The following is a 12,862-nucleotide window of genomic DNA, read 5'->3' as shown; positions in this document are numbered from 1 at the left end:
CCATCATGCCCTATTACTGGACAAGAAAGTGTCACGGCATAAAACTTAAGCAGTAAATTAATACTTCCTGACTTTAGTGCTAGTTTATTCACTTGATGCTGTAGCAAGAGTGGGGTGTATGGACACTTGTGGGTACACCAAACATCTAAAAATAAACTTTGCTTATAATCTGTCAGTTAAGTAGCCATAATCACTTACTAGACAACTTGTAAATGTTCTTGTTTTTATTTTTTTTAAGGCAGTTGGACCATTTTTATGACATGAGCTATAATACAAATAAGAAATGGAGAGTCACAGACCACTGAAAACTTCCAGTGAAACAAAAAAAGTGAACCCTATAAATTGAAAGGAATATGCTTTGTAGGTTTAGCACTTTCATGTTTTTAATGTACAAAGATATGCATAAAAATTGGGTGTGTAAAGCAAATTACTTGAAAGCTGAAGATACTTTTGATTTCGAAGTGCTTTGTGCAAGATTCCTTGCAGGTATATCTGCAGGTGGCTGAGGTCAAATTCCTCAGGCATAAAGAACCTGAATCACAAGACACCCAAAAACAAAATGCTGATTGCTGTTTTCATAGGAAATCACAGCTGGTGTGGTTTCTAAGTGTGTATGTCAGCAGTGATTCCTATGTTTTGGGAGATTTCTCCCTTCTTCGTGTTTTTGTGATTGTGCAGTTGGTGTATATAAGTTTGGTGGGTGTGGGGGCTTACCCCTCACAGGGGGATGCAGGGGGCTTGTCTCAAGCAAAAAACACTTAATGTTGAGGTTTTGCACTTTTAATATTTCAGGCACTTATGTTAAGTGTTTTTGTTCATCGGCATTTTGTAGTTTGAAGTTTCATAGGATACCCTTTCCAGTACCTTAAACAACTTAAATATGAACTATAAATTGTTTAACATCATAAAATATTACTTGTGTTTCACTGCTGGACTTTATAAAAGCAGCAACAAAATAAAGCTACCCAATGATAAATTTACATTTAAAAGTCAAGTTTCACAGTTACATTTCTTGTGCCTCACTAAGTCTGAGAAATTATAAAGTTCATTACAACAAGAACACCAAAGTGTGGTGAATTGGTGAAATTTAAGGATTCCCTATGGGATGCACTGTCAGAGATGCTGGGTGGGTAGATTGGTCTGACAAGGGAGATGATTTTCCTGAGCTATGATACAGAATTAGAATTGCCTAGACAAGGTAAGGCCTTGCTTTGTCTAATAATGGTGGCTGCCAAAAAAACATTTACTAGAAAATGGAAATCAAAATCTAAACCAGCTATACTAGAAGTAGTAAATATAGTAACAGCGATAAAACAACTGAAACTGAGATCTTTAGAAAAGGGTAGGAGCAAACTACACAGGAAAAAAATGGGAACTGTGGGAACAGTACATACAGGGGCGGAATGAAGTCTAAAAGGCAGCAGGACTTAAGTGAGCTGTGTAATGTCTGACTGAAAAAGATTACGTAGATTATAAGTGATGTACACTGTTCGGAACTGTCATTATGTCAGTATGGTCGATGGTGCAAAATACTTGTAACTAGGATTGTGTTGGTGTGGTTTGTTTTCATTTATATAAATGTATGATTAGCTATGTAGTAAGTGATGGTTTAATAAAGATGCTTCTTGTTTAAAAAAGGCAGGGATTGAATAATTTATGTAATGTTGCTTAGGTTATATGATATATAGCAATATATGTTAAGTATAACATTTGTTATGTTAATATAGTTTGATTACTTTTATATGAATGTAAATTTGCCTACAGTCACAAGTGATAATTCAGTAAAGGTGTGTGAAAGAAAGTAGTTGAAAACAGTTGTCATAATGAGCAGTGGCCTACATTTTGTAATATCTAGCTAAATAAATGTTATGATTCATTCAGCTTTTAGTCTATAAAATACTTCCTAAATCTCAAGGATGTAGTCTTATTTAATACTTCATGTTCATAGTTCTTTAGTTTGGATTTTTTTTTCACACACACACACACACACACACACACACACACACACACACACACACACACACACACACACACACACACACACACACACACACACGCACACACGCACACACACACACACACACACACACACACACACACACACACACACACACACACACACACACACACACACACACACACACACATATACACATACCATATATGTATATGTGTGTAAATAATATATTTCTGTTCATGGCATAATGAAGGCTCATTAGAGACACAGTGACAGGAGATTTTCTTTGTGATGCTTAATGCTATGTGACTGATATAGATATGTACAAGATCTCATTTTTCAGTTGGAGTATAAAACACATTCTAAGTATACCCAACTGTTACCCTACCTGGGGATGATGATTGAACACTCAGGCTTTAGTTGCCCGAGGTTCAACCTGTCGCCAAGTAGAATTCCTCCATAGGAATTCACTGTCGGTGAGTGGTGCTGGCAGCAAAGTCCTTTTGGGGTGAATTTCCGCCTTCTTTGAGTTGGTATATATTAAGTTTGGGGGTGTGGGAGGCTTGCCCCTTCAGCAAAAACTCAAGTATTTTTTGATAGGTTGTTTTCAGTGAATGCAGTTCAGGGATTTCGATTCTTGTTGCATTCGCTTTTGTTCACTCATAGTTAAACCATAACCAATATAGAGAACATAATTTAATCTTATAAAACATTTTCACTGAAGTATAAATTCCTGAAACTGAAAATACATAAAGCACAGTATTACTAAAAATATTGAATATGAGCCTGAATGCATAACTCTGATGAATACAATTTGCACGAGTGTATATGGGGGGAAGCTTCCCTACACCCATCCACAGCCTTACTATATAATTAATTTTCTCTGAGACTGCACTGTCTTTGGGGTTACTGTAGTTCCATTTAGGTTATATTACTTAAACTATCTTCAGTTTCAGGGTTTTTTACTTCATTAAAGTGGGCTGGGGGGATTCTGAATCAGTCTACAAAAACTTTCACATACCGGAAAAGATAAGTAATAAAAAACATTCTTCATTTTCATAAGTCATGATAAATGTATTTCTGAATGTATAAATAACATCTAGATTACTTTCCTTCAAAATGCATAACTGAGAGTAAAACCTCTGTTTACAAGGTCTTCATTGCTGTCCTATGTGATTTTATTTATTCTTTCAGCCTGATTTCAACCAGTTTTGACTCATGTGTACCCAACACTTTAGCAAGCAGAGTGTTTCTTGGGAGTTTTCTGATGAATACTAGAAGGCTTACATATTTAAGAAATGAATCTGTCATTCATCGGTGTTTCTTGACCTCACATATGGCAGGCAGCATTATAAAGCTGATAAAACAAGTATACCTGCTGAAAATTATCTGCAGCATTAAGGCAGTTCTAAAAAAACAGTTTTGAAGACAAATATTTGCTTTCTCTTAGTTACATACACGCTTTGCAAATCTGCCTGATTAAAGGGTTTAGACAGGAGTTTTGATCTAAATACTTTCTCTGCTCAATAGTATACAAGTGGAGGTTATAAGAATTACATTCAGGGTTACAAGACATAACTTATTTATAACTTATTTCAATAATCCACTCCATTATGCAGGTGCTTATTTAATGTCCTACAGCAATATTTGTTATCCTGTTTTTGCTCTGATCTCCCTAACCATGAAGACTCCCTCACTGTTCTATCAACCTATTTATTCAGCCCTACAGCCTATTCTTTCCTTGGGGCGGGGGGGGGGGGGGGTGAGATTCTTGGCTCAGTGCCATCATCTGTATGGGAAATTAGGGTTTTTGCTTTCTGCCTTGACATTTCCCAATGCACGCAGAGCATACTGCTCAACCTCTTAGTTCAAGAAATCTGGATTAAGCCTGACAAAATGATGGAGAGAAGACCCAAAATATGGACAGATTTTAAATATTGCTCTTATAAACTTGGAAAGTTGCCATAATAACATGGTTTGTGTTAGCATACATTTTCTGAAGGATCTGAAGTCTGAAACTGAAATGTAAATCATTATTTAATAACTTCAGTCCATAGACTATCCCAATGATTTGCCAGAAAACCACAATTTTTATGAAGCATAGACCAAAGATAAAAGACAAAATCTGGACATTCTGTAAAAATCTGGACAGTTGAGAGGTATGATGCAGAGTCAATATTCCCAGGGCACAGTGCAGTGGGTATAGCATGGGGGCTGTGAGTCACTTTGACAGAAGCCTGCAAACGTCACTTTACTGAGGAACTCATTTGGTTGATGGTTGGCATAATAGGGGTTGGGGGTTGGCATAATGGTTAAGCTGTTTACCTCATAGACACAAGATACAGGGTTTGATTTTCACCTTTGAAGGGAAATTGGTTAGGCTTAAAATGGCCTGCTAGGCCAGCTAGCCTAGTACTTTCCTATTAATCTATGCCTGAACACTCTGAGGCACACACTCTGTCACTCCCCACTAGTAGAGATGAGTGCGCTCAGCCTGTTCTCTCTTTCTCCTCCCCAGTCAGATTATTTAGAATTAGGGCTGCTAGTTAAACTTGGTCATCTTGGCCATAGACAGGATTCTCTCCCTCTACACCGCAGAGCTAATATCTTAGAAGAATAACTTTGCGTGAATGTAATAATGGAGGAATTTCATATAAGCACACCAGCTAAATCTAAGGATAAGTAAAAGTTTCTAGCTAAAATCTATCAGGAAGCAATGATGCAAATCTGAAACCAAGTCATACCCTCTAAGGTTTGATTTAATTTAATGTCTAGCATTTTCTTTAATTTCACAGGATGCAATACAAGTTTGTGTTCCAAAACTCCTCAGGGCTGTAAGCCAGGATTTCATGTGGTGGCTACACTTCCTGAAGCTGCCTGCTGCACTGTGTACAAATATGGTAAGTACCTCTGTAACCTTTATCCAGTCAAATGCAGGTTTTCTGTACTACATCCATGTCAAAGTGCAATTGGAATTATTTTTTATTTTGAACTCAAATGTGGCAGAGAAATTAGTGCCATTTCTTGTAAGCCAATATCAGTCTGAAAAAAAGTATGTTTGTATCATACCGACCATTTTGGTTGTCTATACTTTGTGCTAATGTTGACTCTAGAATGGTTTTATGTTTTTGTTTAATTTTATGTAGAAACACACAAATACACACACACACACACACACACACACACACACACACACACACACACACACACACACACACACACACACACACACACGTCTACTCTTTCTCTGATAATTCAGATTTTCTAGGCACACTCTCTTATGAATACAGTTAAGTAAATACACAGCTTCAGCTCCCAGCCAGTCAGCTATTTATTTATTTATTTAACATTAGTTTACCAGGATTGCCCAGCTGGGCCACTAATGTCTGTTTTCAGTGGAGTCCTGGGGAGAAAAGTTTCATACAGTAAGAAACTAAATGAGTTGTACATGGTATCAGTAGTATATTACAGAGTAACATGAAACAGACAGTTAAGAAACATGCTGCAGGATAGTTAATAAGTATAAAAGATACAACGCTGGAGTAAAATTTATGATTATAACAGCTATTGCCTTTCAAAATTCATCGCAGTTCCATTTCTGCAGTGTGAACCAATAGTAACCCTGTAACACCATCCTCAGATTTTACCTGCCTCTTGCCATCTCTTTTCATGTGCTGTTGGATGAGTACTGAGTCATTCCTTCTGGGGGGAAGCTTTGTGTATACCCTGGTCTGACCTTTCCCTCCTTAATCAGGGTATTCAATAAAAATCACACAATCACTTTGTTCTTCTTTGCAGCACTTAATAGATTACAACATGCACTTATTTATTGCATGCATCACTTTACATTAGCAACACTTAGTGACTCGTCATTCTTTGAGGCATGTCATGTCCCCTCCTAACAGAATGAGGACATACCATTGACTGCTTTGTAGTAACAGCAGTAGTAGTAATCCCAACTTTAATGACTGCAAATGTAATATCATGGCGCTTGGCAGAAAGGCAGCTTTTGAAGTTTATAAGAGCAGAAAGGCATAAAATATTATGACAAACCTAATGGTCAGATCCCAGAAAAATAATGCCATCATTTAGATCTAGGGATAGTAGCGGACAACAATTCAAACTTTGGACAGAGTAGTTCTACTAATGCCAGAAAGGCAAATTCCGTTAAGTCATCTAATTCTAAACAACATGCCTGGGTAGGACATGGAGATGCCTGGGTAAGACATGGAGATGCCTGGGTATGGAGATGCCTGGGTAGGACATGGAGATGCCTGAACAGGACATGGTGATGCCTGAACAGGACATGGCGATGCCTGGATAGGACATGGCAATGCCTGGGTAGGACATGGAGATGCCTGGGTAGGACATGGAGATGCCTGGATAGGACATGGCGATGCCTGGATAGGACATGGCGATGCCTGGATAGGACATGGCAATGCCTGGGTAGGACATGGAGATGCCTGGGTAAGACATGGAGATGCCTGGGTAGGACATGGAGATGCCTGGATAGGACATGGAGATGCCTGGATAGGACATGGTGATGCCTGGATAAGGCATGGTGATGCCTGGGTAGGACATGGTGATGCCTGGGTAAGACATGGAGATGCCTGGGTAAGACATGGAGATGCCTGGGTAGGACATGGAGATGCCTGGATAGGACATGGAGATGCCTGAACAGGACATGGCGGTGCCTGGATAGGACATGTCGATGCCTGGATAAGGCATGGTGATGCCTGGGTAGGACATGGCGATGCCTGGGTAGGACATGGAGATGCCTGGGTAGGACATGGCGATGCCTGGGTAGGACATGGAGATGCCTGGGTAGGACATGGCGATGCCTGGGTAGGACATGGAGATGCCTGGGTACGACATGGCGATGCCTGGGTAGGACATTGCGATGCCTGGGTAGGACATGGTGATCACTGCACCATTTTTTACCTCATTGATCTAATCCATTTTGTAGCCTTTGAACAAGCAGCCTGAAAGAACTTGAAAAAATATGATTCCCTGCTAGAAAAAGAATCAGCTTGATGTTTGTGTTTACTGACTTGCCAATCTGCAGTTTACCAGCTATACTGACCCTCCAGCCATGTGAGTAACACCCCCAGATAAAGAGATTAATAATTAAATTACTTTAATGGACTGTAACAGTCTGTTCAATACATTAAGATCATTCATAGTAGATCAGGCATCATTACAGTTTGGTAAGTGAAAGCAGATCCATAAAAGTCATAGGGCTTGAAAACTATAACTATTCAGAAAGGCTTCTGAAAGTGTCATTATTGTTTGTTTCATACAGATTATTTTATGTTTAACCACAGACGGATCTATAAGGTGATATCTGATCCTATTCTGTTTGATGATCGATTGCCTGGAACACACTTCTACAGAAGCACACACCACATTGGAGAAACTAATACTAAACATGACAGATGCATTACACAACATCTTCCAGGATTATGCAATGTGTGCCTTTGCACTCAGAAATCAGTCATTAATGTGTTTCAAAAGTAATGCTGACATGCATGTGGGAAGTAGAACACTTCAGCATGGGGTTAGAGCAGTTTGTTTATTTACTCACTTGTTGACAAGCTGAAGTGAACTGGTCATTATAGTCATCTTTCAGCCGGAACGTAGGCCACAAAAACAGAGGGTAAATGCAATATGTATGAGCAGTTTAAAATAGCTAATCGCTAGCATGTTTTTAGGTGGTAACCAGAGAAATCCATGCAGTCTCTATGAGAAGTTATAATCTCCACAAATAAATTAGCATATTTAAGAGCTGAACCCCATATCTTGGTGACAGAAGGCGGAGATCTTAACCACTGAGTTATCATACTGACACCAGTCAAGGTTTTTGAAGGCCAGTAGGTCACAAGCTTGAAAAGTGAAGTTACCTGCATAAAACAGGGTTAAATAAAATACTGCTCACGGATCAGCTGATGTCCTTATGGTCACATATAAGTTAAGTTAACTACAAACCAACACGTGAGTAACATCTGAATAGTCTCACACCCAACAACTAAAATCAATCATGACTTATTTATCATATTCAACAAAGTATGTCTAGCTATCTATTTTTTTGAAGGTCCAGACTCGGCTACCTGCATCCTTTGGGGGAGATTATTTCCTAGTCCAATAATGAAATGTATTTATACCACATGAAAGCATGCCATGGCTGTACTGCAGCCTTTCCACCTTTCCTGCCACAGCACTAAACTACAAGATGCAAATCCTGCCTTTCGGAATTGAGGTCAGTTAATAAAGGGCAGTATGTACAAACATGGGAAGAACAGCAGTTTATCTTGATCAGTTTGCGTTTTGTACTGGCGCATTAATGGAGAAGTGTTACAGTTTTGTGAAGCTGTTTGTGAAGTCGCTTCAATACTAGGAAACAATCCATCCACAGTAATGCCTCCCCAGTAAGAAGCAAAGCATTTTGTTCATGCCTTCTATCCATCTCCTGGACCATACTGTTTGTGGGACTGTGTCACACCATAGCAGTAAGAAAGTGATCTGTCTTGTTATTATGGACAAAGTACAGACTCTGATTGCACATATGTAATGTTTAGCCTTGTCATTCATAATCTGTAATTTAGTAATTCCTTTAGTCTTGAATGTTTCCTTTTCATCTATTTAAATCTGCCTTACATATCAGTTGCGTAGCAGATCTTTTTGTCAGCTCAGGCAGTTTGGTTACTCTAATAATTTTTGTGTAGGTTTGCAATAGAGCATTACTCCTTGGTGGTCCATGGTTTATTAGCCCTTGACTCCATGCAGCTTGCACAGTTAACAAAATAAAATGAAAAAATGAATAAATTTGTAAAGGGACATTTTTTTTTTGGTGTGATTGAGCTTCTGTGATATATAACCTGGTGGCTGCCAATTCCTTGAAAGCATTAAACCAAAATGCCATTCTATGAAACACAGACGCACAAAATTAACTTTAGAGGGCGCAAGGTCCAGCACTCACTGTAGACCGAGACCTTCTGTGTCATCAATGAAACCTTAACCACCTCCTTTAGGAGCAGTGTGACTCATCAGCAATTGTATTAAATACCATTATGTTCAATTCCCTATGAGAAAACATAAATTGGCAAATGATATTTCAGAAATGAACACAGCTACCCATATTTTTCTTTCCATCAGTTGCATTGATTGCTGGTGTATCAGATGCCTGCAGATCACATCAGTGCTGTATTTATAGCTTCTTATGCCATATGCCTGCATGTTCTCATTCTTGAAGCATTCAGTAAAGCAAATAAGGCAAAGCAGTTGATAAATTCTGATAGTGTCCATCTGGAACATAAACAACTTCTGATAGTGACTACCTGGAAGACTAAGATAATCAAGATTACAGACACAGTTTGGCTTATTCAATTTGTTTATGGCCTTAAGAAAATTATCAGCTACAGATGTGCTCCTGGGCTTGGTTCAGGTAAATTAAAATGCAAGTAATGTGTCCTGAATAATAAAGTAAGCATTTAGTATTTCAGACATTATGTGTAGTAGACTGTGATGCTGAAATAATCATTTATAGAGTGTTGATGCTACATGTGGCAGCCAATATAGTGCATCAACGGACTCATAAATTTGTAATTGGACGTGTCTACTAGGATACCTAATCTAATTAGACAGTTTCTAACAAATTTGTCTTCTCCCCCAGAGCCGAAGGGTGTCTGCGTTTTTAACGACACTGAATACGAGGTAAGTAAAGTCTTTCTCCTTTCTAGTAGATAGCATAAAAAATAAAGTATGTTGCTTCTGCTAATAAAGAATTCCTAGAATCTGTATGTTTAACCTAGCAGTTTTCATGCCTTTGACGTTATAAATAAGAGCCACAAGGAAATAATTTGTATTGCAAAATTAAAGCATGTTAATCATACTGAGAGTACTATAAATAAATTATGTATAGAGTGATAAATAGATATATAGACAGATACTATACACAGAATATTTAAATAGATCTTGATGCAGATATTTATAGATATGTACATGTCTATGTAGAGGTATAAGAAATTTCTATAAATATTTAATCCTATAATACTACAGCCATATGTGTATTCAAATGGTCTCTTACATGCATTGTCTTATAACTCATTTAGCCAAATGCAGTCATTCCACAAAACACTTGTGATAAGTGTTACTGCAGCAAAACTACTGATCCTGTAACACAGCTGAACAACATTGTCTGCGCTCCTGTACAGTGTGATAAATCCTGCAAGCCAGTGAGTACCTGAAACTGTTCAGAAACTGTGTAAGTATATCTTTACAGGCATTTTCCTGAGGATATAACATTCTTTTCTTTTGATTTAATGACACAGAGCTTTGAATATCGGACTGTCCCTGGAAAATGCTGTGGAGAGTGCATCCAGACAAGCTGCCTTATTGTCCTGCCGAACAATAGCACACAACTGCTCAAGGTATGTAAGACTGAATTATGATTGAGCAATTTATATCATATTGCCTTCTATCTTTGTTTGCTGGCTTGAAACAGTGATCTAAATGTGTTCACAAGTAAACACAGCTTAAAGATTTTCTGGTGTGTGTGTGTGTGTGTGTGTGTGTGTGTGTGTGTGTGTGTGTGTGTGTGTGTGTGTGTGTGTGTGTGTGTGTGTGTGTGTGTGTGTGTGTGTGTGTGTGTGTGTGTGTGTGTGTGTCAGTGGCACAACAGCACAACAGGCAGCACACTCACCTTTTGTGCAGAAGGGTGTGGGTTCTATTCCTTCACCAGATAGATGGATTGCTGACACTGCAGTGCAGCATATGGGTGCTACACTCCTGAGGGTATTGTCCTTTGAATGAAACATTAAACCAAGGCCCCATCTACCTGAGGTGGTGGTAGATGAGGTGGACATAAATGATCCCTGGCTAAACTTCACCTAGTAGTATAAATACTACTTCGGCATCTGCTGAAAATAGGCTGTTAGCCTAGTGGGACTATCCTGCTTAATGAAGGAAAAACAAAGTGTGTGTACGTGTAATGTGAGAATGACCATTGTAGGGCTAGCAATCCGACATTGTGAGCATTGGCTCTAGGTCATAATTACTGCTGAAGTGACACCTAAACCTTGTATACTAAATGGGAAGAAGAAGGTTGATGCTGATATAAATTATGTTTTGTTTTATTTTAATGGTTTTTATTAAAAAATGCCATGCTATTTAAGCAGTGATTCTAAGACTGCAAGCATTGTTTCCCTGGAATGGTAAAATAAAAAGATTAAGAAGTGCGGCAGGGCTGGGGAGTGCATCCTATTTTGCCTAACATAGCTAGAAATTGTGAACTACTTACAGTGTGGCATAACAGAGGACCCCAGTCATATACAGTAGGAGAAGCAGATCCTTAGACATTAGCTGCAGAACACCGTCTTACCTACAAGGTATTACATCTTTGGCTTCAGCCTTCTTACATGGCTTTAGGTATATGAAGATGTCATTCAGCAGTTCATTGGCTGATGTATTTCCTTTACATAATATGTTTTTAAGTTCCTGTTTTGTTTCATAGGTTCATGGGTTCATAGGTAAGTACTAGGCTAGCTGCCCTCATGGGCCATTTTAAGCGTAGACAATTTTTCTTTTTGTGCTCAAAATAATTGATCCCATTTGGTTATAGGTTTGCCTTACCCATCCCATGGTCAATAGTTATATATTATCCTTAATGAGAATAACTGGGATCAAACCATAGATAATCTGATGGAGCTCATGCATGGGATAAAGCATTTAGGAGTTGCCTCTGTCCATTAGCAGTACAGGGGGCAGTCTTGGGAAAGAGTTCCTGTTTCACATCCATAGATCCAAGTTGCACTTGACTGTGAACAGAGATGCACATTCTTTTATGTGAATTGTGAGATTGCTCCATGGCAGTGGTATCCGCTGCAAGATATACCTACCCCTCCAAACTGTACTATTGATGTTGCAGAAGAGGTTTAGATCCCTAGCCCAAGTATTTCTTATGCCATTTGACTTGTGAGTGTACAGTAAATCCATCAGTATTGGGTCGGGGGATGCCTTGTATGCCAGACACAAGTCACCTCTCTGTAGTCTGTAAGATACAGAGTATAGTGATAGGGCTTTTAGTCGGTTCATGTAGGACATGTTGTTTAGGCATTGTATCCATCTAGCAAGGTGTCTCTGTGGACATTCTAGCTGTTGCATGTATCCAGATGGATACATGTCAAAGGGGGCATTATATTCAATAATTGTCCTAGGGCTGAATAAAGGAAGATAATGACCACCCGAGATCTTCATACAATCCCTTTGTTTTTAATCTGGGCAGTATAGAAGGACTTTCTTACAGCCATGGACACATGTTTGTCAAAAGTTAGGGCACTGTCTACATAAGTTTCCAAATCCTGAACAACTGGGTCAACTCTTAGGGGCATATTGTTAATGTGGTTGTCCCCTGGGATAGATGATTTCCTAAAGGATGCAGTAATGCATTTTTTTGGCATTTGGATTCGTTCCACAATTTTGGCACCAGTTATTTATTTGGTACAAACCTTCCTACAGGATGGGTAGGTCATCTTGGCATTCAGTGACTGCTCCTAGCTTTCAGTCATCTGCAGACTTTGTCAGCCGGAGCCCTTTGGTATTAGCTTTTACTTCAAAAAAGTAGATGCCATACAGGAGAGGTCCCAGCACAGAAACCTGAGGGACTACACTGGTCTCCTTGTAGAGGTAACTTCCCCTATTTTGTTCCCTATTAGATGAATGGATGCTTAAAATGTCAAGTACGACATGCTCAACAGCTTTTAAGTGAGTGTTCATCTATGCAAAACTGGAGAATGTCAAAACAAGGAGTTTTGAAAAATTACAGTTGGCCAGCCATGAGGAAGCCAATGGCTGACGTCAGAACGTTCACCCTGTCTCGCCATTCTTACAGTACTCCACTGTGGTGCAGTC

At 38.9% G+C, this 12,862-nt stretch overlaps 1 protein-coding gene across 1 annotated transcript in view; it reads left to right on the top strand.

Moving 5' to 3' along the window:
- LOC122791500 (mucin-5AC-like) overlaps positions 1 to 12,862 on the top strand; it is a 272,677-nt gene that overhangs the window by 229,478 nt on the left and 30,337 nt on the right. Inside the window, exons 43-46 of the mRNA XM_044059242.1 lie at positions 4,753 to 4,857; positions 9,627 to 9,667; positions 10,066 to 10,188; positions 10,285 to 10,383. Coding sequence (XP_043915177.1) covers positions 4,753 to 4,857; positions 9,627 to 9,667; positions 10,066 to 10,188; positions 10,285 to 10,383 — 368 coding nt within the window. The remainder of the gene's footprint in view (positions 1 to 4,752; positions 4,858 to 9,626; positions 9,668 to 10,065; positions 10,189 to 10,284; positions 10,384 to 12,862) is intronic.

The sequence above is a fragment of the Protopterus annectens genome, chromosome 17.part0 (assembly GCF_019279795.1).
Source record: "Protopterus annectens isolate FY-2018-M chromosome 17.part0, PAN1.0, whole genome shotgun sequence".
NCBI lineage: Eukaryota > Metazoa > Chordata > Ceratodontiformes > Protopteridae > Protopterus > Protopterus annectens.
The sequence above is the reverse complement of the archived record's forward strand: the minus strand, read 5'-3'. Positions and strand labels throughout refer to the sequence as shown.